General features: G+C 53.4%; 1 protein-coding gene across 1 annotated transcript in view; it reads right to left on the bottom strand.

Moving 5' to 3' along the window:
* The window catches only part of DLGAP2 (DLG associated protein 2), a 784,363-nt gene that overhangs the window by 62,228 nt on the left and 694,984 nt on the right, over positions 1 to 27,151 (bottom strand). Inside the window, 1 exon segment of the mRNA XM_045055166.1 lies at positions 6,647 to 6,794. Coding sequence (XP_044911101.1) covers positions 6,647 to 6,794 — 148 coding nt within the window.

The raw sequence follows: 27,151 nt of genomic DNA, 5'->3' as shown, positions 1-27,151 counted from the left end.
CGAAGCTTGTGGGACACACACCTGCTGGGTTGAAACATGACATTTCCTGACTACACATTTCTTACACTCTGTTTTCCCTTATGGGGAATTATATCAAGAAGCCTCAGATCGCTTCATGCCATTTATGTCAAAGACCCACATCAGACAGCCTGAAAAGGCCAAACTCTGAGCGATGGCGCCAGCGTCCCCAGCACCCTGGCCGCGGGGTTTCGCGGACCCCCTCCTGCAAACCCACCGCGGACCAGGAGCTCTGTCCTTGAGGCAGGACACCATCACACCTGCTCATGCATCTTAAAGGCAAAATCTCAGCGAGGACCACTTGGCTAGTACTCATAGCTACAGAAACACATCCATGAGGTTCTAGAAATGAAGGTGACTCATTTCTCCCAGACAAATAGAAGTAGTTGAGAAGGATCTCAAGACTTGGTCCAGAGAGGACCTGAAATGCTCTGTCCTCTGAGAGCTGATGCGTTCACCGAGCCTGAGGGGGACTGGGAAAAGTGGGTGTCATTTTATGTTGGGACTCAAACCACGGCTTGGCCCCCGGGAATCCCAGGAGGGTGCCAAGCCAGCGGGGTAAAAGCTATGGGAAACAATCAGTGTGGCCTGAGGCTTCCTCTGTCTCCCTTCGCGAACCATGAACTCAGAACACAACCAGGCCTGCTTCTGGAAAATGTGGGCACGGAACAGCCAAAGCGGGGCAAGCTGGGGAAGTGGGGGTGACAGGGTGACTGTCCAGTCTGTGGCAGAGCCGGGGGTGCGCTCTGCAGAGGTCATGACAGATGGCGAGCAGACACGGCCCTGCACGTGGCCACCGTGGAAAACAGGGTGGCGGTTCTTCCAGAGATTAAACGTAGAACCGCTGTGGTCCGGTGAGGCCACTTTGGGATATTTACCCACAGGAACTGAAAGCAGGGACTGGGGAGGACATATACTTGTAAACCCACGCGCGCATGGTGGACTGTCATTGTGATGTGGACGGACCGTGAGGGCACTTGCCGGGGGAAAGAAGCCAGTCATACAAGGAAAGACGCCGGGTGAGTCCGCTGGCTGGAGGACCAGGGGACTCACGTCCACAGAGACACGGAGGTGGTGGCACCGGGGACACTGGCCAGTGTTTGGTAGGGACAGAGTCTGCATTCTGCCAGACGGAAGAGGTCTGGAGATGGACGGTGAGGGGCACTGAACGAGCATGTGACACCGCTGACCCGCACACTGAAACACGGTTAAGATGGAAAGTTCTGTTACAGATATTTTACCACAATTTTTAAGAATTTCCTTTAAGAAGGAAGCCATCATAGTGCCAGAGGTTTTTAAAGAGGAAGAGAGAAAAGGGGGCCACAAGACAGTGGCGTGGCCGGAAGATGTGGGGAAGGCAAGTGTGCTTCCTCAGCCAGGATGCGGAGGTCCCAGCGATCCCACCACACCGGACCCCAGCACCACCTGCCAGCTCAGGGACACGCTGGACCCCCAGCACCACCTGCAAGTTCTAGGACAGGCCGGACCCCAGCACCACCTGCAAGTTCTAGGACAGGCCGGACCCCCAGCACCACCTGCCAGCTCTCAGATATGCCGGACCCCCAGCACCACCTGCAAATTCTAGGACACACTGGACCCCCAGCACCACCTGCAAATTCTAGGACACGCCGGACCCCCAGCACCACCTGCAAGTTCTAGGACATGCCGGACCCCAACACCACCTGCCAGCTCCAGGACCCTTCCTCGGCCAGGATGCAGAGGTCCCAGCATCCCCGCCACCCCAGACCCCAGCACCACCTGCAAGTTCTAGGGCACGCCGGACCCCCAGGACCACCTGCAAGTTCTAGGACAGGCCGGACCCCAGCACCACCTGCAAGTTCTAGGACATGCCGGACCCCCAGCACCACCTACAAGTTCTAGGGCACGCCGGACCCCCAGCACCACCTGCCAGCTCCAGAACCCTTCCTCGGCCAGGATGCAGAGGTCCCAGCATCCCCGCCACCCCAGACCCCAGCACCACCTGCCAGCTCTAGGACATGCCGGACCCCCAGCACCACCTGCAAGTTCTAGGACACGCCAGACCCCCAGTACCACCTGCCAGCTCTCAGATACACTGGACCCTCAGCACCACCTGCCAGCTCTCGGATATGCCAGACCTCCAGCACCACCTGCAAGTTCTAGGACACACCGGACCCCTAGCACCACCTGCCAGTTCCAAGAAACAAAATTACCCTGATGGTGGACGCACTGAAACAAAGCAAATGTGCAGCCTGAGCAGTGATGAGCTCAGGAGGCTGGGAGGGCATCAGAGCCGCCCCGAAGGTGAGAACAGCCGGGGGTGGGGGGAGAGTGTGGCAGGTCCCCGCTGGCTGGAGGCTGTGATTTCACTCCCACCGAGGTGCCCCTCCTGCACCGCAGCTCGGCTGTGCCTCCCCACGTGTGCCTTCCGTCTGCAGTGAGGGGCCAGGGGAAGGTCTGGGGACCCACTTCACAGCCTGAGGATGAGTAGGGATGTGTCCTTGCAGCTTGCTTGGAGGGGGCTGGGACTCATAAGGAGCACCCGACCCCAGGAGTGCCAGCATGTGTGGGCAGCGGGCATCTGCATGGCTTTGTGACCCCTCCAGGTGGGACACAGGCCTTCCACATGGGGTGTGGGAAGATGACAAGGTGACACAGGAAAGGAGGCTGCTCGGTGTGGTGGGGATGGAGGGGATGGGAGGGTGGCACAGAGCACGGGGCTGGGGTGCCGTCTGCTCGTCTCCATGGGTGACTGTGGGACATGCCAGGTGTAGACACGAACCCCTGGTCTGCCCTGGCTGTCAGACAGGTGACTGCTGCGAGACCCAGGGCCTCCCTCGCTGCTGTGTGTCCCCAAGTCTCTGTGCAGCCGGGAAGCAGCTCAGTTCATGTGGCTGGGGACTGCGTCTGCCAGGAAACCACAAGGTCGTGCCCTGCTGGGTGGCCCTGGGTGACAGTCACTGGCAGAGCTCATCACACTGATGGGGACCACACCGCCAGCACACTATCATTTACCAGATGGTGGAGGACTAGGTGGTCTTCAAGCCTATCGCTCCCCGTGCGTTTCTGGGAAATGGAGAACGTGGTCATTCTTCCGGGTAAGGTCTAGACCCAGCCGGACAGACATTACATGTGGTGGGGGTACAACCAACAAGCTCACTGTGTTCTCTGGAACCACAGGGATGTCGTGCTGAGAATAAGAACAGCGCTGGGGTCCCCTGTCTGATGGGCTGACAAACTGGTGAACCCCAGGGAGATAAGGAAAGGCCAGGGAAGGGTCGGTGCCGAAGCGACGGCCCAGATGGCTCAGGCACACAGCGCGTCTGCACCCAGGTGGCCTGTGTCATGCCGACGCCTCCCGAAACGCAACATGTCAATGTGCGTTTCTAGCGTTTTCAGTGCGATTCCTCCAGGAAAGAACTCTCATGGTTAAAAACAAATTCCATCCCTCAAGCTGGTCACTGGGCAGGTGTAACCGCACGTGTACTATTACCGTCCTGGACGCTCACCGCCGGCAACCCCAGGGCATCATCCCAGACCCTCCAAACGCCTACGCGGACTCTTCCCCGGTTCGTGAGCTCAGAGAAGCCGGACCTGAGCTCAAAGACTCAAGCTCAACTCACAGCATGGCTCAGAGATAAGCAAGTCTCACAGGGGCTCAGTTAGACTTTTAATTTCATGTTTGCTGCTCGAGGGACGTTGAGTATTAAAGACGATGGGTGAACTTCTGCAGCTTGGCAACCAAGCCAAGTGTCTCAGGGACACGAGGGGTTCACCAGAGGCAGCACCCCAAAGGCATCGTCCTCGGTTACTGGGAACTGCCTCTTCCTCCCTGACTTGGAGTGCACTGGCCAGGGTCGGACACACAATGACTATAGATTGGTTCCCACGTGTGAAACGGCCCCACCCACCACCAGGGTGCCGGGAGTATCTTAGGGAACTATATGCTTTTTTCAGAATTAAAACTGGAGCGCAATTTAAAGTCCTATCCTAGAACTCAGCAATCGGAATCAAAGTCCTCAGAGTCTGTAAAACAACCAACTGGTCTACTGTTGCTATTATTTACAACGACGAATCTTTTCAGATACAGAAAGGTGTGAGAGTGTGTTTTTTTTTTTTACCGACGTATTTTTGGAAATCCCAGCTTGGGTTCACCAAAAACACACATACTTGAGGGTAGTACATGGCTTATGTGTCTGGAAAATAACGATGAGGAGCCCCAGGGAAACTGTTTCATAGGAATGTCTGAAGAGGGATGGTGTGCGTTCAACTGGAATCTGTTTGTTGAGAGCAAGTGAAAACAGAGAGAAAGCGGAATCAGACCCATAAACATGGAGAACAAACGTGGTTGCTGGGGATGGGGGATGGGGAGGGGGGCTGGGCCAAATGGGTGAAGGGGGCGGCAGGTGCAGGCTTCTGATGGAGCAAATGAGTCACAGGAATAACAGGCATGGTGGGGGGGAGGTCATTACATTGTGGCAGCAACGTAACAGGACAGATGGTGAGCTCCGCACAGTGTGTGAGAGTCAAATCACTATGTGTAGCCTGAATCTAAGGTAACATCCTGTTGACTGCACTCCAGAAAGAAAGAAAGGAAGGAAGGAAGGAAAGAAGGAAGTAAGGAAGGGAAAGGACGGAAGGAAGGAAGGAAGGAAGGAAGGAAGGAAGGAAGGAAGGAAGGAAAAGAAAGAAAGGAAGGAAGGGAAAGGAAGGAAGGAAGGAGGAAGAAGAAGGAAGGAAAAGAAAAGAAGGAAGGAAGGAGGAAGGAAGAAAGAAGAAGGAAGGAAGGAAGGAAGGAAGGAAGGAAGGAAGGAAGGAAGGAAGGAAGGAAAAGGAAGGAAGGAAGGAAGGGAAAGGAAGGAAGGAAGGGAAAGGAAGGAAGGAAGGAAGGAAGGAAGGAAGGAAGGAAGGAAGGAAGGAAGGAGGGAGGGAGGGAGGGAGGGAGGGAGGGAGGAGGAAAGAGAAAGACAAAGCGTCTGCAGTGCAAACCTGGCCCTGCTGCAAAGCTCGTGGGTCGCGTGTGACCCTGAGGCCCTACTTTGGTGACGCGGCTGCCAGAGGCGGAAAGGCTGCTGGCCTGTCAGGACAGGTGTGCGGGCGTGGGGAAGGGTGCCTCTGGGCACAGCCGCTCTCTGTAGCTACCGCCTCCTGCCGTCACCCTGGGCTTTACTCTGAAACGGGGTGTGTCCCCGCTCAGGTCGATAATTACAGTAGTCTAGTTGCTGTCCGTCTGCTGTCGTTACTGCTGTTCTCGTTATTATTAGCACGGGCATTTGAGTTGGGACCATGGCGTGACCCTCTGTCCCGGTTCGCCCAGGGTCGGGGTCCGGGGCTAAGGCCGGCACGGCCCCGGTGTGCAGACTCAGGAACGGTCCTTTCCTTGTCATGGGGGGACAAAGGGTCACTGGAATTCTCTCTGCGGCGGAGGGAGACCTCATCCTGTGTTTGAGGAGGAATCGCGTCTGAGCTGATTAACGAGTAAGGTCTTTCTTCCTTCGGTTGCGGGACAGGAAAACCCCGGACAGGGTGGGAGAAGAGGTCCGGAGCACGGCTTTCTGACGAGACAACAAACGGCAAGATGAGCAGGCTCTTGCTTTACGAGGCAGCGACAGCCTGGGCAAGAGAGTCTTCGGCTCGCTCGAGCCCCCGGCGAGCTGCCGGAAGCCCGCGGCACGATCCGTGAGCAGGAGGGACCGCGTCCTTACTGCCACTGCTACCATGATCCTGCGGTGGCACTGAGGGCGCCACTTACTGAGGACTCAGCACGCGGCCCTGTCTGCGCAGCGATGCCCGGCACCCTGCGGCCACCGCCCCGCGCGCTGTGCGAGCTGGACCGCCTCTCCCTACCACCCTGGGTGGCCGCCTTACTCTCCCCACCGACGGGAAAGAAGCTCGCGATGGTTAAGGGGCTGCACGGGCTACGGGTGTCAGAGGCAGCGGGCCACCCTCTCGGCGCCCACCCTGCAGTGAGCGGAAGGAGGCACGCGGTGGAGCCCTCAAAAACTGCGGCACCGCTTTTAACGGCAGCTGAAACCAGCAAGCAACCCGTTTAGTCAAAACTTAGAGATGCAATTCCTAGCGGTTCTCCAGCACACGGCTCATCTTGCTCCGGCGCGTTCTTCGCACAGCTCAAAGCAGGGCGGGAACGCCTGTGGGGTCCCTGACTCGCCGGCGGCCACGCCCGCCGTTCACCCGGGGCCACGGATCCCACGGGGGCCGCGCGTGAAGCCGGGCACGGTCCTCTGAGCCCGACAGACACGACTCCGGGGGCACCAAGCACCCCCCACCACTTTCACCTCTTCTTACTGGACCCCCAGCGTCCGCGGTGGAGGCCAGCACAGACAGCCTGACTGTCACGGCCCTGCCCCACCCGTGTCAGCGGGGAAGCCGCCTGGGGAGAGGACAGTCTGAGCTGAGGCGGCCGAGGCGCCACCCCTTACACAGAGGAGGCCGGCGTAGGGGGCGTGGAGAACCGAGTCTCACAGGGTCCCTGCGTCTGCAGCCAGACGATGCCAGGCAGGAACGTCACCTGCGCTCGCTGCCTTCCTCTGACACGGGCGGGGCCGCCGTCCCCCGAGCAGGCGACTGCCGTGAGGACGTGGCCTCAGAGACCGGACCCGAGGGAGAGGGGACGGAGAGGGTTCCCAACCTGGCTCACACAGCTGGCCTGACTCAGGGTGCTGACGGCTCTCATGTAGCTCTGGTTCCGGGAGCGGAATTTCGGGGAGTTGTACTTGGCAGAGGGGTCCAGGCTGTGGGCAGCAGACACGTCCCTTGCGGCTTGCAGGTAGCTCTGGCTAAAAGAGAAAAAGAAATGAAGAGAAAGGCGTTCCGTGAGCATGCACCGAAGGGGGAGAGCAGGTGAGGGGCGTTCCAGCCACCGCCGAGCGGCTGTTAGAAAGTTTCCAGCCACGTGTTTGTCTTTTGACGGACAGCTTGGTCTTAGGCGAATACCCGTAGGTTCAGCTACAGAAGGAATGGCGGGGAGGGGGTGGTGCTATTTACAAAGCTTCTTGGGAAGCTGGCTTTTTATGGCCAGGTAGGGAAGTCCGGATCGTTCCACACAAACGAAACAGGGCGCTGCAAAGCACTGGAACCGTTCACACAGCACAACGGCGGACCTGGCTCCTGAATTTAAGCCCAAACCCTGAGAGTCTCATAAAAATCACGTTAGCTTCTGGCAACTTTACGCATTCGGAAAAATAAAGTTAAAAAAGAGGCCAGCCTTCCGTGTTCGCTTGTGCAACGTCGTCCAGACTCTGGGACGGACAGAAACGGCAGACTAAGAAGTCAACTGCGTCTCATTATTCTCACGGTCATCTTCCTCCAAATGCTCCTAAAAATCAGTGTTCTCTGATCCCCTTTCTTGCTATTTTCTAAAATGTTAAAAGTAGGGGAAGACCGTTGGGGCGTCTGGCAGATGGAAAGGTCGGCTTAGCTTAAACTCCTGGCCAACTGAATTCCCTTTCTTTCAAGTTCTGTTGACAATCTTCCCATAATAAAAACTCAATTTATCTGAGCAAACACTGGAGTAGTAAGAAGGGAATTAGCCGTTCTTCTTTGCTGTGCTGGGTCACACCGGGACACCCGACAGGGCCAGCACACCTGTCTGCGCGTCAACACGTACCCAAATACTGGATTGCCAGAGTCTGGCTCCGTGGCCGGTTAAAGTAAGCGCCTTGCCGTTCAGAGCAAATTCCAGACGCAATTTGTTTTCTCTCTGATTTACTTCTTTCTTTGAAAATGGGACAGCAGACAAGGGCTTGGGCTCTGTGACACGTGCAGATTAAACAAAGCCCATTTACTACAGATTTGAAGTCATTTCTGCTAAAATCAATAATGCTCATTTATATATAAATAGAATACAATTTATATTACGAATTATTATTATGGTGATTTTTGCTTTAAAACCAGGCGTGTAACATTCCAGCTCCCTTCGCTCAAAACAAAACAAAGACAGAGAAGGAAACTGGCATAAGGCAGGTCTGGTGTGGGCACATGACGGGGACAGCGGCTCCGCCTGGACGCCTCGTGTGACCCCCCTGCTTCAGCCTGGGGATCCACACCCACACCAGGGCGGGCGCCGGGCCTGACCACCAGGAAGACGGGTGAGCAAACCCCCACGTGTGGCCACCCACTGTGGATGTGGCAGGGAAGTGGCCAGAGTCCGTGGGAGCGGCAAAAAGCCAACAGACGGCAGCCAGGACTGTGTGGGGGCGAGAGGGCCGGGCCCCCTCATCAGGGTTTGTGTGTGTGTGTGCTGGCCCGCGTCCTGTGTGCGCGTGTGGGCACAGCCTCTGCGCAAACCCCTGACTTAGGCTCCTGGCCTCACTTCTGACTCTGCAAAAACGCAAGCGTTCTGCATTTCTCCCTCCTTCTGTTTCCTTGACGTGGCTCATTTCACACCTTGCATTTCTGCCGGTTGGTGCTGATTTCTCACTTTTTTCCTATAGGCTAGCTCTCCCCTGTGACTGACACGACCACCCCGCGTGGTGACATCCTCGGGTCTCAGAGCCCCTAAAGAAGGATTGGTGTCTGTCTCTGAATCGGCGCTTTTAGCTCATGCCGGGCGCCGTGAGTGAACACGTGTCCTCGGAATGAGAGCAGATGACCCTTTTGGTGGCTTTTGGATGGCACTCACACATGATTTGGTACGTGTTGCGATTCTATGTTTCAAACACGTTTTCTAACTCCCGTGACCTCTCTCTTCCCAAACCGGGCATGCCACTTAGAGAAAAGTTGCCATTGTAGAACGCTGGACACGTTTTTTTTTTTTTTTTCTTTTAAACAGTGACTCACAATAGTTAACACAGGCTGCATGCTCTTGTGCTGTGATCATTCCACATTGTAAAAACGGGACACGGCGTGGCTGGGGTAGGCTCACACAGAGCGCATGGCCCAGCCAGACTCTGTGCATGCAGTCTGGCTCCAGAATTCATGCCTTCAGCCCCAAGATCACAGCTACGGAGTCATAGAAGCAGAGAGCCCCAAAAGCATGGTCCTCCATTACTGGAGGACCAACTTCAGCCTCATTAGGCTTAATAGAATATTTTTATTTTTTTTTAAATTTTTTAACATTTATTTATTTTTGAGACAGAGAGAGACAGAGCATGAATGGGGGAGGGTCAGAGAGAGAGGGAGATACAGAATCTGAAACAAGCTCCAGGCTCTGAGCTGTCAGCACAGAGCCCGATGCGGGGCTTGAACTCACAGACAGTGAGATCGTGACCTGAGCCAAAGTCGGATGCTTAACCAACTGAGCCACCCAGGCGCCCCAATAGAATATTTTTAATTTTTTTCATGTTTATTTATTTTTGACAGAGAGAGAGAGAGAGAGAGAGAGAGAGAGAGAGAGAGGCAGAGACAGAGTGTGAGTGGGGGAGGGGCAGAGGGAGAGGGAGACACAGAATCCGAAGCAGGCTCCAGGCTCCGGGCTGTCGGCACAGAGCCTGACGTGGGGCTCGAACCCACGAACCGTGAGGTCATGACCTGAACTGAAGTCGGATACTTATCTGACTGAGCCACCGAGGCGCCCCTTGAATTTTGTTTTTATGGTAATGGTTTAGCATTTTATGACACAGTGTCCCGAGGACCAGCTGTCTTTGTAAATCACAGACCTAGAGGCTGAAAAGGAGTCAAGACGAAGAGGCACAGTTGGGGTTAGAAGCCAGCATCACATGTCTTCTGCACAGGACATACCAAGATCCCCGGAACCCTGACTCCAGGACGTTCCCGTTCCTCCCTAGAAGCCATCCTCGGGAATCCTACAGCATTTTGAAACCCCCTCGAAGCCCCTTGGTTATTTCCTCAAATCGACAGTTTCCACCTTGGGACGCTCGTTGTCAGGGGTAGAGATTATTTTCACGCATAGGTTGGCAGCAGCTGAGGAAATGTTAAAAGGAAACCATAAAAAGTTTTCCAGAATAACATGAAGGTATTTGTTCCAGTTCTTTCCCTTCCAAACTACACCCACACTGCACAGTCTTGTGTGCACAGGCACCAGGGAGGCCCGTGTTGGAAGGCTGCGAGAGGGACGGTGACCACACAGCGGGGAGGAGGCTTCTAGAATTCCCACGTCTCCCTTCCTGCCCGCGGCCATTCTGGGCCCATGGGCTGCATCCCAGGCTGACAAGCCTCTTCTGCGACCTCAGATGCTTGTAACACAGGCTCGCAGAACGAAATACGTGCTAACCAGGCCTCTGCTTTCAGCTGCGTAGATCCACATAAACAGACTCGAAAATGTAGCCAAAATAAACCACCCCTTTATGTTGGTCTCCTTAGGAAAGTGGTGAAGACTGATTCAGATCGCGTGAGGGAGAAATAGAAGGAAGCCATTTTATCCGTCCTGAACGTGTCCGCTCCACACGCAGAGGGCGTTGCTCCACGCTATGAAGAGCTGCGTGGTGCTTCTGTGGTCGTGGATTCATTCTCCTGCTTGGGGCACAGTGTCCGCTGATTATTCGTCCGAGGGGCAGAAAGGTGGAACAGGCGTGAGCCCCAAGGCCGGAGGGTGACGCGGAGCAAGGTCACCGGTCACCACAGGGGGGCAGGGATGGAGAGGAAGGGCCACCTGGGGGTCAGGGAGCCAGCGAGGCCGAGGCGAGGAGACCAGGCTCTGGGGACGGCTCTCAGCGCAATCAGGGGTCACAGAGGCCACCGGGGAAATGACTTCGGTGGATTTGGGGCAGAAACTGACCGCAGCAAAGACAAGAAAGTGATAGCGTAAGTGACCATTTCAAACAATTTGTTGGATTTGTCCATATGGAGGACAGCGCCGGGGTCATCTGAGAAAAGTCGTGAGTTCTGGGGGGACGAGTCCATGTGTTTTTGGGAGGTGAGAAGATGCTGTGGGAAGGATACTCGGGCGGGGGGAGGCAAGAGAGGCCCCCGTGTGAACACAGCTCTGCCTGGGAGCTGGGCCCGGGGCGGGGGGTGGGGGTTGGGGGCGGAAGCTGGCCTGTGTTCCCTTTGCTCAACTCCTGCTCCCGCGTCCCCAGAGACGGGCTCCTGCGTCCCCTCAGACAGGCTCCCACATCCCCAGAGATGCTCCCATGTCCCCAAAGACGGGCTCCCAAGTCCCGGGAGACGGCCTCCTGCGTCCCCTCAGACGGGCTTCTGTCCGAGTCCTGTCCCCAAGGAGGACAGGCCCCCGTGTCCCTGCGGACAGTCCCTGCTCAGGGAGCGTCTACAAGGTGAGGATCAGGACTTAACGCACAGCGTTCACTCAACAGTGAGGATGTTCTCCACGGTAGGCTGAGAGTGGGGCCCTCACCTGGCGAGCGCTTGGTTAACAGACGTCGCATTGAATCTGTCCCTCAGGAGGCTTCGACGTGGCCAGGGGGGCCCAGAGTGGCAACTCTCCATTGTCTTCCAGGGAGTCTGGTGAGGGTGTCTCCTGGGGGTGGGGGCAGCTGATAGGGGAGGGGCTGCCCGGATGGGACCCCATTTTTCCATGTGAGATTTTGCCTCAAGCGAACATTTCAACTGTTTGAACAGTTCCAACAAGAAGAAAAAGATTTTTTTCCCTCTAAAATGGAAATCGTAGAACAGAAGTAGAAATACCCACTACGTTTTTATTAGTGGAAGCAGAGTCGATACGCAGCAAGACGCACGGGTCTCAAATACAATCTGGGCAAGTTCTGCCTGCCCTCTGTAAGCCACACCCTCACTGGGATCTTGTGTCCTCACCCTTCCTCGTTTAAGCCCCTGTAGCGGCACTGAAGCGCTATCTCACCAAAGCTGTACTTCTCATTCCCGCGGTGACCATTTGTGTATCTTCTCTTGCGACGGGACTTTTCAGCATTCCTATTTTAAAAATTGGGTTACTTGGTTCACGTTTTTGTTTTGTGGGGGCTCTTCCTACATCGGGCATTCAGCGCCCTTGTCAGATACGAACGCCAGACGTTTTCCTTCACTCTGGGGCTGGCCTTGTCCAGTTTCTCACCGGTGTCTTCGGATGAGCACAGGTCTCACATGTGCCGGTGAGATCCACTCTCCGGCCACACCGATGTAACCTCTTTGGTTCTTAACCGAGGGAGTTTCCCCCTCCCGTGGGACAATGTCTGGGGAAAGTTTGCGTCACCACCACTCGGGGGAGGGGCACGTAATGGCAGCAGCCAGAGATGAGGCTGCACGTCCAGCAGGTGCACAGAAGGCTCCCGAGGAAAGAGTCGTCTGGCCCCAAATATCAGTAGTGCTGTGGCCGAGAAACCCTGTTCTACTCTTGCTCCAAATCACACTGTCTTCCAACCAACAACAGCCTCAGCCGCACGTCCCTCAAGTGCACACTGCACAGTCACCACAGTAGACTATACTTGGGGCCACGAAACAACGTGAATTCACGCTTAGCCCAATGGAGACGCCAAAATAATTTCGGACGTGTGTGTGGTAGCCCTGCCTGCTAAGAGGGACCAGCAATGAGCCCAGGGAGCGCCTGCCTCTTGGCTTCCAAACCATTCCCTACAAGGGGAGGGGGTCCTTGAAGAGGTGCTGTGTTCTGCGTCTGGACTGGGACAAAAAGCCAAGAACATGAGTTGCCCAGTTTTGTTCTTTGTCAACACTGGTTGGCTCTTCCGACCTTGTTTGCATTTTGATGTATATTTGAGAATTTTCCTGTCAGTTTGTCCAGGAGCAGTGTTTGTGGTTTCTGGGGTAGAGATTCGATGACGCTGTCGAGATATTTAAAACCCCTTTACAAATAACAAGTGTTGGCGAGGATGTAGAAAAAAGGAAGACCTTATACATTGCTGGTGGGGACATAAGCTGGTGTGGCTGCTCTGGAAAACAGCATGGAGGCTCCTCAGAAAACCAAAATGCAACTACCATAAGATCCCATAATTCCACTACTGGGTATTTACCCGAAGAAACTGAAAACACGAATTTCAGGAATACATGCACCTCTGTGTTTACTGCAGTATTATTTACAATAGCCAAGACAAGGAAGCGACCTAAGTGTCCGTCAATAGATGACCAGATAGAGAAGATCTCTCTCTCTCTCTCTCTCTCTCTCTCTCTCTCTCACACACACACACACACACACACACACACACACAGAGCCATGAAAAAGTATGAAATCTTGCCACTTAGACAACAGGACTAGGATATTACGTTAAATGAAATAAGGCAGATAGAGAAAGACAACTAGCACATGATTTCCTGCATAGGTGGAATCTCAATAAAAAACAAATAAACAAACAAAAAACAGAAATAGACTCTTCCACACAGAGAACAGCTGCTTGTTGCCAGAGAGGAGGGTGGCAGGTGAATGAGCAAAATAGGTGAAGAAGATTGCCAAGTACAAACTCTCCAAACCCCACAAATTTTACATTTCCAATTGTTCACTGAGAAATACGGTTGATTTTTACATTATTTGGCTACTGACCTGGCCTTGGTAAATGCCAATATTTGTTGTAGCATTTGTTTTGTATTTTCCTTAGTTTTTTTGTGTGAACGGTCTTGTCATCTGAGAATAAACAGAATGAAGTTCTTTTTTAGTCTCGATTTTGTTTGTCTTGCTTGCCTTATTACTGGCTATCCTCCGCTCTAATGTTAAGGACAAATGGTGAGGGTTGATGCCCTATCTTTTACCCAATCTTAGATCATTTTAATATGTATATTGGCTCTCCACCCAACTGGAGAAGTTTCCCTTTTATTCCGGAGTTGCTGAGATTTTTATTTTTTTCCTCATGTCTTGGTTTCTTCTTTATTTCTTCTTTAAAAGGTTTCTTCTTTACTTACTAATATGGTAGATCCCTTCATTGATTTTTAGAGAGAGATTAAGCTAACCATGCATTCCTGGAATAAACCCTATTTGGTCATGAAGAAACTGTACTTGGTTCTCTTTATATATTATTGGATTTGGAATGTTAATATTTTGTTATTTTATTTTATTTAAAAAAAATTTTTTTCAACGCTTATTTATTTTTGGGACAGAGAGAGACAGAGCATGAACGGGGGAGGGGCAGAGAGAGAGGGAGACACAGAATCGGAAACAGGCTCCAGGCTCTGAGCCATCAGCCCGGAGCCCGACGCGGGGCTCGAACTCACGGACCGCGAGATCGTGACCTGGCTGAAGTCGGACGCTTAACCGACTGCACCACCCAGGCACCCCAATATTTTGTTATTTTAAAACAATACATTGCAGGGCGCCTGGGTGGCGCAGTCGGTTAAGCGTCCGACTTCAGCCAGGTCACGATCTCGCGGTCCGTGAGTTCGAGCCCCGCGTCGGGCTCCGGGCTGATGGCTCAGAGCCTGGAGCCTGTTTCCGATTCTGTGTCTCCCTCTCTCTCTGCCCCTCCCCCGTTCATGCTCTGTCTCTCTCTGTCCCAAAAATAAATAAAAAACGTTGAAAACAATACATTGCTCAGTAAGTGCCTTTTTTGGGTAACACTTTTGGTATCAGAGTTAAGCAGCCTCCATAAAATAAGTTGAGAAGTATCATATTCCTTCACTCTCCAGTTAATAAGTTTTTACATGATTTGTGTTATTATTTCCTTTAGGATTTAATGGAAATTTACCAGTGAAACTATTGTGGCCAAAAATTTTCTTTGTGGGAATGTTTTTAATAGTGAATTACATCTTTGAAATACATTGTAGAACTATATGGATTTTCTATTTCTTCTTCCGTGGATTTTTCTATTTATATTTCTTTCTATGAAAAACTATGTTTTTGAAGGAATTAGTCCAATTCATATAAGCTGTAGAATTTATTGGCATAAATTTGTTCACAGTTTCCCCTTATTTCCTTTTTTTTAATGTTTATTTATTTTGAGAGAGAGAGAGAGAGAGAGAGAGAGAGAGAGAGAGAGAGAGACAGCATGAGTGAGGGAGGGGCAGAGAGAAAGAGAGGGAGACACAGAATCTGAAGCAGGCTCCAGGCTCTGAGCTGTCAGCACAGAGCTCAACGTGGGGCTTGAACCCACTAATCATGAGATCATGACCCGAGCCAGAGTCAGACGCTTAACCGACTTAGCCATCCAGGCACCTCCACCCCTTACTTTCCTTTTCGTCTCTGTTGGATCTACAATAATTCCCTTTTATGTTCCTAATATTTATAATACGTGTTTTCTTCCTCTCCCCGTGCCCCCTTTTTTAGGTGGTCAGTCTTGCTAGGGGTTTATCAACTTTTCAAATTACCAAAACTTTTTCCTTCTGCATTCTCAATCTGCCCCTGAGCAGTGAACTTCCCACTCTTCTGTTCCTGAAATGTCAGTTGGTTCTTTCCACAATCTGTTCACTCATCAAGACCATCTTTTCCTTTAAGACCTAGAACCTTATAATAGCTGTGTTTATATTACATAGAAGACCTTATCATAGCTGCTTTAAAGTTCTTCTTGGCTAAGCCCAACATCTGGGGCATCTCAGGTGTTCATTTTTTTTCTTGTTGGCGAGTATCACTTTGCTACAACTTTGCATGTTTTTTTTTTCCTCTTCTTTGCCTTGGAGCTGGGCCACTTGCCCTCTGGAGATTTGCAGAGATGTCCCACGCTCTTTTCTGAAACTTCCTTTCTGCTTAGAGCCCACTTTTGGCGTATGTAGGGGGTCCTGCGAGAGTGTGCACACAGTCCTACGAGCACCCCGTGCGACACTGGAGCCTTGCAGCCTGGGCGGTAGGTGCTCAGAGTGACCCCTGAGGCCACACCCGCATTTATAGGGAGCGGTGTCTCTAGGGTCTTCTGGGTCTGCCACAAGTCTCCCTCAGGTTCATTTTTACTGAATGACGCTTTAAGTCTTTTTTTTTTTTAATTTTTTTTAACGTTTATTTATTTTTGAGACAGAGAGAGACAGAGCATGAACAGGGGAGGGTCAGAGAGAGAGGGAGACACAGAATCTGAAAGAGGCTCCAGACTCCGAGCTCTCAGCACAGAGCCCGACGTGGGGCTCGAACTCACGGACCGCGAGATCATGACCTGAGCTGAAGTCGGATGCTCAACTGACAGAGCCACCCAGGTGCCCCCTTTTTGTTTTAATTTTTTTTAACGTTTATTTATTTTTGAGACAGAGTTTAAGTCTTTAAACTGGTCTTACTGCCAATATTTGTAATAGAAATTGTGGAGTATAGCCAGAATAAAAGGTATCAACTTAATTCCTGGACATTTAACATTTCTGAGGTTATTTTTTAAATTCAATCTGCTGGCGTCCTTCCCTATAATTTACTTTTCTAAAGAGACACAAAATTGAGGCCAGTATTAGTGAACTTCTATAAAGAGTTGACATCAACAGAGAGGAACCCAGAGGCACGGAAGTCAACATCACGGAATGAAGTAAACCCTCTAAAAAGGTTTTCTCCGGCATTAAAATGCTTTCCCCAAATATGTTCATCCATCAAAATGAGTCATTCATCTAACAAACATTCACCGGGCGCCTGTCACAGAAACAAGGTGATTGAATCATTTCCCCCCTGTCCTCAAGGAGCCCAGATGCCACACACAAATTTTAATGGAGTTCGATTTTCTGAAGGATGTATTTAAAGAGACCCGATGTCCTCCTGAAAATCTTGCCTTTCTCCTACTTAAATTGCTTTAGAGTTCAACTTCTGAAATGTATTTTTAAAAAATGTTTGTTTATTTTTGAGAGAGACAGGGCAGGGGAGGAGCAGAGAGAGAGGGAGACACAGAATCCAAAGCAGGCTCCAGGCTCAGAGCTGTCAGCACAGAGCCCGACGTGGGGCCCAAACTTGTGGACTGTGAGGTCACGACCTGAGCCGAAGTTGGACGCTTAACCGACTGAGCGACGGAGGCGCCCCTGAAGTGTATTTTAAAGAAAAAGTGGCGATGTTGTGCAGAGAACTACAAATTAGGTTGCGCTCTAAGAAAAGCAGAGAGGTCAAAGAATCAGAGAATGATCAGTCTGAAGGAAAAGCTCCATCAGTCACTTATCTCCCATGTTATGATTATCAATAGATCAATATCGACAGATGTGAATGTGTCAAGATAAATGAAAAAAATCTGCTCTTATTACAAAATAATCTGTCTGTAAACTTTCAGAGATTAAAGTAATGAATATAAATAAGAAAAGTTCTTAAATAAGGGCTCATTTTTACATAACTATATGAATGATTTATAAGTCTAGTGTAATACGTATGGGATACATTGAAACTTTGTATCCTGAAATACTGAATGCGGTGCAGCCACTTTAAAAATGTTCTGGAAGTTCCTCAACAGGTTAAATGCGATTCCACATGTTCCAGCAATTTTAGTTCCAGGCACGTGTCTAAAAGAAGGGAGAACGTGTCCACCCAAAAGCTTGTCCGAGGATTCATAGCAGAATCACTCATAACATCCCTGAGTGGAAGGGAAGCCGACCCAAACGTCCATGATCGACGGACAGGCGCTCACGGCGTATCTGCCCCACGGGCATCACTCAGCCATAAAAGGAGACGAGACAGGGACAGACTCTACCTGTTCGTATGCGTGAACCTTAAAAACATGATGCTCAGTGCAGGGAGCCAGACACGAAAGGCCACATATCACATGATCACATTTATAGGAAACTCCCAGGCCGGGCAAACCCAGAGGCAGAAAGCCAATGGGCAGTTGTTCGGGGCCGGGCGAGTGACTGCCAGCGGGTACGGGGTTTCCATTTGGTGTGAAGAAACGTTCTAGAATTGATCGGAAGACACACAACTCTGAATATACTGAAAGCTATTGAACTGTGTGCTTTGAACGGAGGAACTGTGAAGTGTATAAATTGTATCTTCATAAAGCTGCTAGAAATCAGATATGAAAAGTACTGTATTAAGTTTCACATAATTTGTAAATTGAAGTGAAACGTGTGTCCATCGTGAGGATGTGGAAGGAATTTGCAAAAACCAACTGAGATCCCACGGGGGCCTTTGGGTCGGAGGCTCTCAGCAGCGCTCAGAGGAGACGTGGTGCAGTTAGCAGTGAAAAGGAACCTTCCACAAACGCTTCTGCTGTCCTTGATGCTGGATAGGACTCTCCGAGGAAGGTGTGACAATACACCTTGTTTCATAAAGGGATCTCGATGGAGGGGTGACAGGTTGTCTACAGGTCGCAGAGCTGTGATTCAGCGAGATTCAGGGACAAAGATCTCAACACCCCCCAAGTGTACATATGTTACTTTGTATCATATATAAGCATTTCAAACAGTTGCAAAGGATTGTTACAACCACTTGATAAGTTAACAGCCGAGATGCACAAAAAAGCTGTGGGCGGTCTGTTTCCAGAACAGAGAGCTGCCTCTGTGGGGCTGTCACTGGCTTTGGGGCCTCGTGCACCATCTCCCCGTCAGAAATCAGAACGTGAAGTCATCTGGGGCCCTGGGTTTGCAGGGGGAGGGGATGGCCGCTGATACGCGCAGGGCATAAAAGCCTTAAATTGCTAAATAAAAAGTCCTGTACCGAAGGGACATTTTAGGCAGGCAAAGATGGGGAGAGTTTGCAGAGCTAGCGTAAAAAGTATGGGCTGGTCTCAATAGATGGTCAAATTCGGGCATTCGGGAGAAATTCTCACCGCCGTCCACTTTCGGTCGTGAACAAGGAAAGCTCAGGGGAATGTGGCGACAGTCTCGCTTCTCAGGGATGTCCTAAATCCTACCCTCTGAAAGGAACAGTAGTTCACCATCCACAGGAGGGGGGGACAGAAATGCAAATTAAGTGTTTCTACCAGCTTCCCCTTAAGTTATTCAGCTCCCTTAAAGAGGGAGGGGATAGATGTTGAGAAGACCAGATTTGAAGCCGCAAGACCTGGGTCTCAAGTCTGAATTCCATTTGTGTGCGTCCATGCAGTGGGGGGCCGGGCAGGCCACGAGCGTCCTCCACATAGACTATCTTCCTTTGGCAATGAGGCCAAGGGTTGCGCCTTACTTCAGGGGCTCGCTCCGAGGGTCCTGTGAATTCGGGCAGGGCAGGTGCCTTCCCCGGGGGAGAGCAGGGAGGCTCGCTGCTGTGTGACACTCCCCTGCCCACTGCTGTTACTGGGGCTTCTGAAGACACATGTGGCCCCGCGATGCTCGTCCTAACCAGGTCACAAGACCCCCACGGCAGTGCTGGGCGAATGCTGAGCTCAGGGCCTAAACAGACAACTACTCTGTGCCCAGGTCCTTTCATTGGTGTTCCTTCTTCTTGACCTTCTTCTATGTTTGGGCTTTTCTTTAAAAAAATGTTTTTTTAATGTTTTTATTTATTTTTGAGACAGAGAGAGACAGAGCATGAGCAGGGGAGGGGCAGAGAGAGGGGGAGACACAGAATCCGAAGCGGGCTCCAGGTTCTGAGCTGTCGGCACAGAGCCCGACGCGGGGCTCGAACTCATGACCCACGAGATCATGACTTGAGCCGAAGTCAGACGCTTAACTGACTGAGCCCCCCAGGCGCCCCATGAGATTCTCTTTTTAAACCAAGGAAGTAGGTTTTCTTTTCATAAAAATTTCCGACGGTTACTGGTTGATATTTAAAGGCTGGTGTCAAGGCAACGAGAACACATCCATTCAGTGGTTTTGCAAATGTTAACCTACACCAAAATCCCCTGGGTGCCTGTGATAACGCACATTCCTAGATCACGTTCCCGGAGACGGGTTTAGAATGCCTAATAAACCAACTGGGTGGTTCTGTGGCAGGTGGTCTGTGGACCAGACCACAGTTGAGAAACACACACCTGCTTGGATAGAGAGATAGGGGACCCCACCGAAGCACCTTTTGAAGAATCTGGATTTTTACCCGTTTCATCCACAGACAATAAACCCGCTCATGAGGCATCTTTCCTGCGGTGTTAGGAGACAGGGTTCGTGTGTGCATCGAGAGCTATGATGCATTTGCAGCAGGTTATAGACCGTGTTTCCTAGAAAAGAAGCCTCCAGACGTAGGCACTGGCCACGGGAGAGTAGAGTCAGCAGCGTCTGGAAAAGCACGACGCAAGCTTTAGTTACTCGTCCGCAGGCACGTGTTCCGTGCCCCCTTCACTGCGGGCACCGAGAACCGGCCGCGCAGCTACGGGGTGGCCGACATCAGTCATGCCGGAGACGCGGAGCGGGGGCCGCCCCCGGACGTCCCGAGTCGGGATGGAGAGGCAGGATCGGGAACACTTCTCTCCAGGGGGACCTGCCTCGAGTAATTTGCACTGGACCTCACCGAACATTAAACGGCCGCATACCGAGCAGCAGCATCCTGCCCGGAGAACACTGGGACGCTACAGAGGCTGGCTCAGAAGTGCCCTAAGCCTCCCGCAGGCCGGGTCCGTCCGACAAACAGCCACCAAGACCGGAAACACCGATGCTCTGCACCGGGCACGGCGCCCCATCCGAGCGTGGGCACCACCCCCCCCCCCCCCGACGTCACCGGGCGCCCCAGGCAGACCTCACTCCGCACAGGCCAGGATGTCAGGGCGAGCCACTCAGAGAGGCCCCTGCCACTCGGGTACTGAATGGGCCGTGCTTTCCAGACACGAGATTTCTGAGTCCCCGCAAGATAACGCAAACGTTCTGAAGAAGCCTGACGGGGAGGACGAAAGGAACGGTGCTGGCCAGGCCGACTGGCTGATGTGGCTTATAAGCAATAATGGCTACACTAGTGATTCACTACAGGAAAACACATCAGTTAATACATTTAATGGACGCATCACCATCAGTTAGCTCGTTGCCCATTTATTTGACTACTACTTACAGAACAACTACAGTATGCGTGTCAGTGACCCAGGCACCTGGGAGACAGAGGACGCAGGGCCAGCATGCGTGGGGCTGACACTCCTGCGGTCAAAGTCAGCTGACCAACGACAAAAGCTAACTGGTTTGGATGTGATGACCACAGAAAAGTTAGAGCCTCAGGCAAGCAGGCCTCCATGATGCAGTGGACAGAAGGAAGTAGGATACGGCCACCCGGAGGATAACGGAAAATCGGAAGCTTCCTGGTGACGAAAGCACAGCGGCCCGCGGCCTGGGAACCCGGGTCCTTCAGGTTCAGGGTCCCTCTCTGGACACTGGGTTCTGGAACACACAGGGTGGCTCCGGAGAGAGAGCATGGTCACCAGGGCCACGGAGGCCAACAGGCCAGGTGAAGGGAACACATCAGGCCCCGCCGGGACTCAGCTCAGGTTCACGAGCAGGAGCCCCGGGTCCCTAAAAGGTCCCTGTCGTGCCTGGCCAGTCTACAGTCCCTCCTTCCCCGGCCTGTGTCCTCAACCCTCATCTCAGCCTCTCCCTGCTCTGCGTGCCCCGGGCATTTCCCATCGCCTGGCCTGAACTCCCACTCTCCCAGTGAGACCCTGGGTCCTCATCGGGCCAATCCATGAGCGACTGAGTCCACACCTGCTCCTTGGAAGACGTGGGGACTGGATGCTCTCCTGGGTCTCACCGCCCACCACTCCCGCCACCAGGCTCCCCTCTCCATCCGGAATCCCCTCGCCTCTCCACCCACCACCACCCGCTCCCTACTCTCCTTCCACCAATCACCTCCCGCCCCGTCTCCACTCCCACCTTCCTCGTGGCTGTAAATGACCACTTTTCCTCTTGTCTTGAGAGTTCAGCCCGACCCTCCCTCACAGCAGCACCTATCGCCCGGTCCACACACCTTCTCTGACGGTCCTTAGCAAAGGCTTCCTCACCATGTGACACGCATCCCGAGTAATTATCCCTCAAACGCTGTTAAAATGGACCCAGATTATGTTGCTCTTCTGCTCAAAGCTTTGGGCCTCCCCTGTCTCTGTAAGTCATACGCACCAGAGTTAGAACGATGTGACTTTGGGGCTCCCCCTGCTCTCCTTCCCCAGTCTCCTTACCTCCCGTATCCCCACCTCCCCCTCTGGCTGCTGCTTCTCCTGATTCTGAGGTTTGTTGCTGCCCCAGGCCATTGGTTCCCTTTCCCTCTGCCAGGACCTCCCTCCCCCGCAATATGCATGGCTGGCTCCCTTGTCAGACGCCGCCGCCGCACCCCTCCCCCACACGCCCCACGCCGTTCGCGGGCCCGCCTGACCCCCACCTCGGCTCGTGCTTGCCCCACGGCCCACGGCACCTTCTAACGCACCGCCCACTCCCCTCTCTCATCGCTGGTTTGCCGTCACGCCTGCCGCCTGTCTGCCTGGGCTAGAGCCAGAACCAGCGGGGCCGGGGCTCCTGCCCGTTGTGTTCGTGACATTGGAAAGGTGGCTGACACATAACGGGAGTGCACGAGTCATCTGCTCACTGAATGTACGGATCAACACGTTGCTGCCATCAACGGAGAAACGATGTCTCTCTCTACCGCGGTCACCAAGCTGGACGGCGTCAGCCTGGACTGGCTGGGTGCCGTCCCGCCACAGCCCGGGGACAGTCTGAACAAAGCAACACCGAGCATAACAGAGAGGACACGCTGAGCTGACAGTGACATTGTCTGAACCTCCGTGGACTCGGGCTTGCCTCCACACCCAGCCCCGGACCTCTGGTCTCTCACCCGCCAGTCAATTCCCTAAGTTCCTTGAGGCCTTCGCGTTGAAAACCAAGGATTCTGGATAACGTACGACCTCTAAGCAGTGGTTTGCAAACGGATGGCCGAAGTTTTGCAGAAGAGCCCAATTTCAGTGACTTGTGTCAGCCACGCTGTGTCACTAATCCTAAGTGTCAACACGATCTGATGCTTTTTCTAACAAACGGCATTTTGCTCCTTACGCTGCAAAGGGTCACTCGACAGGCACTTACTGAGCATCTAATACACGTTAGGAACGGCGCTGGGCATTCAAATTGTGTCTATTCACCGACTCACTTCCTGGTTTATTCAACAAGTATTTATCAAACGCTATGTGGCCCGCATTGTCCCGGGACTGAGGGAAGTGGCAGGACGACCCAGAAGGGCTGGTCAGGGACAGACAGACCATCATCAAACGAGAAAGTAGCAAACAGTGCTAATGACCGAAAAGGCAAGTAAGGTTTCATGCAAAGTGATGGATTTGGGGACGAGGAAAAGTCTCACCGGATACATGCCCGTAAGCTGATAGCTCAGTACAAATCAGCTACACGGACAGGAGAGGAGCCGTTTCAGCGAAGGACACAGCAGGTAGCAGGTCCACAGACTCCACCTGGGCGTAAGGGTTGCACGTTTGAAGGCATTAGGGACCAGAGTGGCCAGTAGGCAGGGCTTGATAATATGCACATTCGGGTCAAGTCAAAGGCTCTATTTCACCCCGAATGTGGTGAGCCTGGGTTACAGGGCTTTCGGCAGAGCGGTGGTGTGGTCTGACGTGTGTTTAAAAGACCACTCGCTGCGGTGTGGAGACGGGCTGCAGCTGATCAAGGTCGGAAGCAGGGAGGCCAGGCAGCTGAGAGGTGCTGCCACGGTCCAGCTCAAAAGCGGGGCTGGGGGAGTGCGCTCTCGGGGGCGGGGAGCGGGTGCTCAGGACCTAGCCCTGGCTGGACGCAGCGGGCAGGGACAGAGCAGCGTCCAGAAGCACTCGGAGGACCATTCCAAGACTTAAACTGTATCCGTTGCTATATTGGGGGCATTTATTCTTTAGTTTTATTACACTGCAGTCAGAGAATGTGACCCGTATGTTTCTATTTCTTGCAAATGGTTGAGCTAAAAAATAAAAATGTAAGTTTTCTAACTCCTTATTTTGCAATAGTTTAGACCACAAAAAAGCACCACGAATATTGCAGTGTTCCCTTTTACTCTTTACCAGCTTTCCTTAATGTTAGCATCTTAAGTAATCGCAGTACAATGAGACATACAGACCGGACTAAAGTTAGTGCAACACGCTTAGCTACACAGCAGACTTGTCAGAACTTTAGATTTTCCCACTGATCTTTCTACGGTCCAGGGTCCGGTGCAGGATTCCGTGTTGCATTTGGTCGTCCTGGCCTCTTACCACCTCCCACCTGTGACAACTCCCCGGATTTCATCACCCGGATGCTCTGGAAAACTACTCGTCACTTCTGTTCTAAAATGCCCCTTTGCCGGGCTGTGTGCTGTCTCCCGTGGCCACCTGGAGGTAACGCCTTTTGGGCAAGAATTCCACACGGCGATGTTCGGCTTTCCCACATACGCGGGGTCCACGGCATCACCGAGTCTTGGAGGTTGGATGGGAACCTGCCTAGGTCCAGGAGGGGCCGCCGGGGTTCTCCCCAGTGGCGTTTCTACCGCTCCCTTTGCGATGGGCACGCACACAGGATACAGACCCTCTGAGACTATGCGAACACGCTACTTTTCAGCTCGCTGCGGCTCGTGTGTTGGGAGCTCGCGCTGCGTTAGTTAAACGCACGGTGCGGGCCTAGTGGTGATTTTCGGTCCCCGTTCCTTCTGCCCTAAGTATTGTGCTTCCGGGAAGAAATGCCCAGCTTCCCCAATTGCTTAGTCAATAATTCATTAATGTCAGCACGGACTCAATGAGCTGTGGATCACAACTCAGTATCATTGATCTTTGTCTTGCCCCAGGCGTGGCCACGGGTGGCTCCCTCTTTTTGACCTGCCCCCATCCTGCATGGAGTGCTCCTTTACTCTCTGAATCCACCTGATATCCCACCCGATTTTGTATCTTCTCTGTCCAGGACCGGGGTCAAACGTTTCTCCAAAGAACACAGGTTCCTGTTACTGGAGACTGGCTGTTAGACATCAGGACCTGGGTGCTGGGTGCTGGGTGCTCCCCCCTCCAGGCACGTGGCTGCTTCCAGACCCTCAGCTGATGGAACACGGACGGGGAGGGTGTGCACTGAGCCACGGGCAGACACACATGAGCACATATCTCCCTGGCTGTGTACGTGCAGGAATTAAAAAGTTCATACCACTGTCTCTGATTCCAGTGAAACGCCCCACGCCCGTTTCAAATATTCACCTTTGCTCATTTGTAACCTGGTTCTCTGGCAACGACACACGTACGTCTCATCATCCGTCACGTGCTTAGTTATCTGTTCGACCCTAGCACTCACCCACCGTGGCCGGAACCGCTAACCCACGTGCCTGTGGGGAACAAAGGCTCTAAGTGGGTCCGGAATCCGTAGGCTCCTCTGTCTCTAGCCTCACAGCAGGCAGTCAGTCTCTGGCTGGTTCCTGCATCTCCCCCCCCCCCCCCCCCCCCCCCCCCCCGAGCCATCGGCTTTGTCACTCTTCCACTTCTCATAACCTCATCTGCTTCTGTTTGCATTCCATTCTGGGTCCTTGTTGATTTCGGCAAAGTGTTTATTGCTTGGGGTACGTGAGTCATCAGCACGGCTCTACAAATCGGGGCTACTGACAGGTGTGTCCCTGGAGGAGTGGGGGGTCCCCCATCATCCCCACTGCCCGTTTCCGTTCCTCCTTCTCTCCACTACCTCCGGGGGAGGGGGGTAATCGTTATCCCAGGAGCAGGGTGGATTACTGTGTCCTGTGCTCTGATAGGGGACCGTGAACATGGCAGACTGGGGATAAGGGTAGGGAACCCAGAGTTATTTTAGGGCCAAGCGGAATTGAGATGCTTATCCGGCATCTCCATGGAACCATCCTCAGGCAATTTCATTTCAAGTCTGGAATCCAGATAGAAGCGAGAGGTCATTAGGAAAATGTGGGAGAAGTAGCCCAAGATGGTAACTGTGGCCATGCACGTGCATATGGTCATGCAGAAGACTACAGACAGACACGGGAGCGAGGGGCGCTGACGGAGCCCCCGGGCGCTCGGTACTTACGGGTCCAGCAAGACAAACGGGTGGAAAGCAGATCAACATCATTCAAGCCGGAGGCTTCATTTGTGCAGAAGAGGGGCGGTTATGTAACACCGAGCCGTGGGAGAAATCCTCCAGTTCAAGTAGGGGGACAGAAGTAGAGGCACACGGAGACCCGCAGGGGCCGTGGGCAGCCGCCTGTGCGGGGAGGGGCCAGGGAGCAGGACCCCCAGAGGAGGAGCCCCCGGGGGGAGCCAGCGGAGCCCAAACGGCTCGGCACCCCGGCTTGTGCGCCGCGAGCGACGGGGGGAGCGAGGCTGCTCTCTTCACGTGGGAAGAAACGCACCCATGTCAACACGTGTCCTGTCTCCACTTCCCTGCCCCTGCCACCCGACAGACGCGTCCCTTCCGTGGGCGTCCGGACGGGCTGACCGCACTCCAGCCTCTCCTGTCTGCCGTCCCCATGGCCACGCCGGCCGCCTCCTGCTGGCTCCGTGCTCCTCCCAGCCTCGTGGGTGACTCCTTCCCGAAAAGCCCATCCTGGCCCAGTCTGCCCCTGGTCCATCTCCGTGCTGCCTCAGCACCGTCTAGCACGCTCCCCCGGGGACCTTCTCCTCCTGCGGCTGCAGGGGCCCCGTGGCTCCCGGCTCCGGGGCGCTCTCCGCACGCCTCAGCCACGGTCTCCTCTTCCATGTCTCCGGACAGTCCCTGGCAGGCGGTGTTCTCGCTGCCTCCCGCCTCTGCTCCTCATGTTCCTGCTGGGCCCGTGCACCACCCACGTGAATTCATCCCGTAGCTCTTTTCGTGATTTCCCGGTGCACATCTCTGGCCACGTCTACCGGGACAGGCGACGTGATGTTGCAGCAACCGCTCCAAATAAAAACGGCTTATTCTCACTCACTCCCACATGCCCACCGCAAGCCATCTGGGGACTCTGCTCTATGCCGTCCTTTCTCTGGGATGCAGGCTCATGGAATTGCCACTACCCAGAAATTGCCGGTCACCGTGGCAGAGGGAAAGACGGTTCTGGGTGTGGGGGGCTGTCAGGTTCATCGAGATGTGGCTTGCATCACTTCCACTCAGACTCATTGGCCGTAACTCGATCACATGGCCCTTTAGCCGGAAGGGCAAACGGAGCGCGTCCTCCCCCGCCCGGACCCAGAGGGTGGCAGGTGTTCAGTCGGCAGCGCTGGACCTGGTGGGTCTGGGCCAGGACGACCCATCTGCGACCTCTCTCCTCCCTGGTCAGCAGGACCGTGGACGCCGCTCGTCTCGGGCGTTTCATTTTCATTCACTTATTTTTAATTTTTGAAACTACTCTTACTAACTTATGTTTTGAGAGAGAGGGAGCAAGCTGGAGAGGGGCAGAGAGGGAGAGAGAACCCCAGGCAGGCTCCGTGCAGCCCGCGCAGAGCCCGACTCGGCTCCCGAACCCACGAACCGTGAGATCGTGACCTGAGCCGAAACCAAGAGTCAGACGCTCGCCTGACTGAGCCCCCAGGCGCCCCTCAGCCACTTGAAACTCGATGTGCCCGAAGCAGGACGCTGTCCCTCCCGTCCCGCCCACTAGGGGCACCTCCGGTCCTGCCCAGGTCACGGTCCT

This window comes from Felis catus, chromosome B1 (assembly GCF_018350175.1).
Source record: "Felis catus isolate Fca126 chromosome B1, F.catus_Fca126_mat1.0, whole genome shotgun sequence".
NCBI lineage: Eukaryota > Metazoa > Chordata > Mammalia > Carnivora > Felidae > Felis > Felis catus.
The sequence above is the reverse complement of the archived record's forward strand: the minus strand, read 5'-3'. Positions and strand labels throughout refer to the sequence as shown.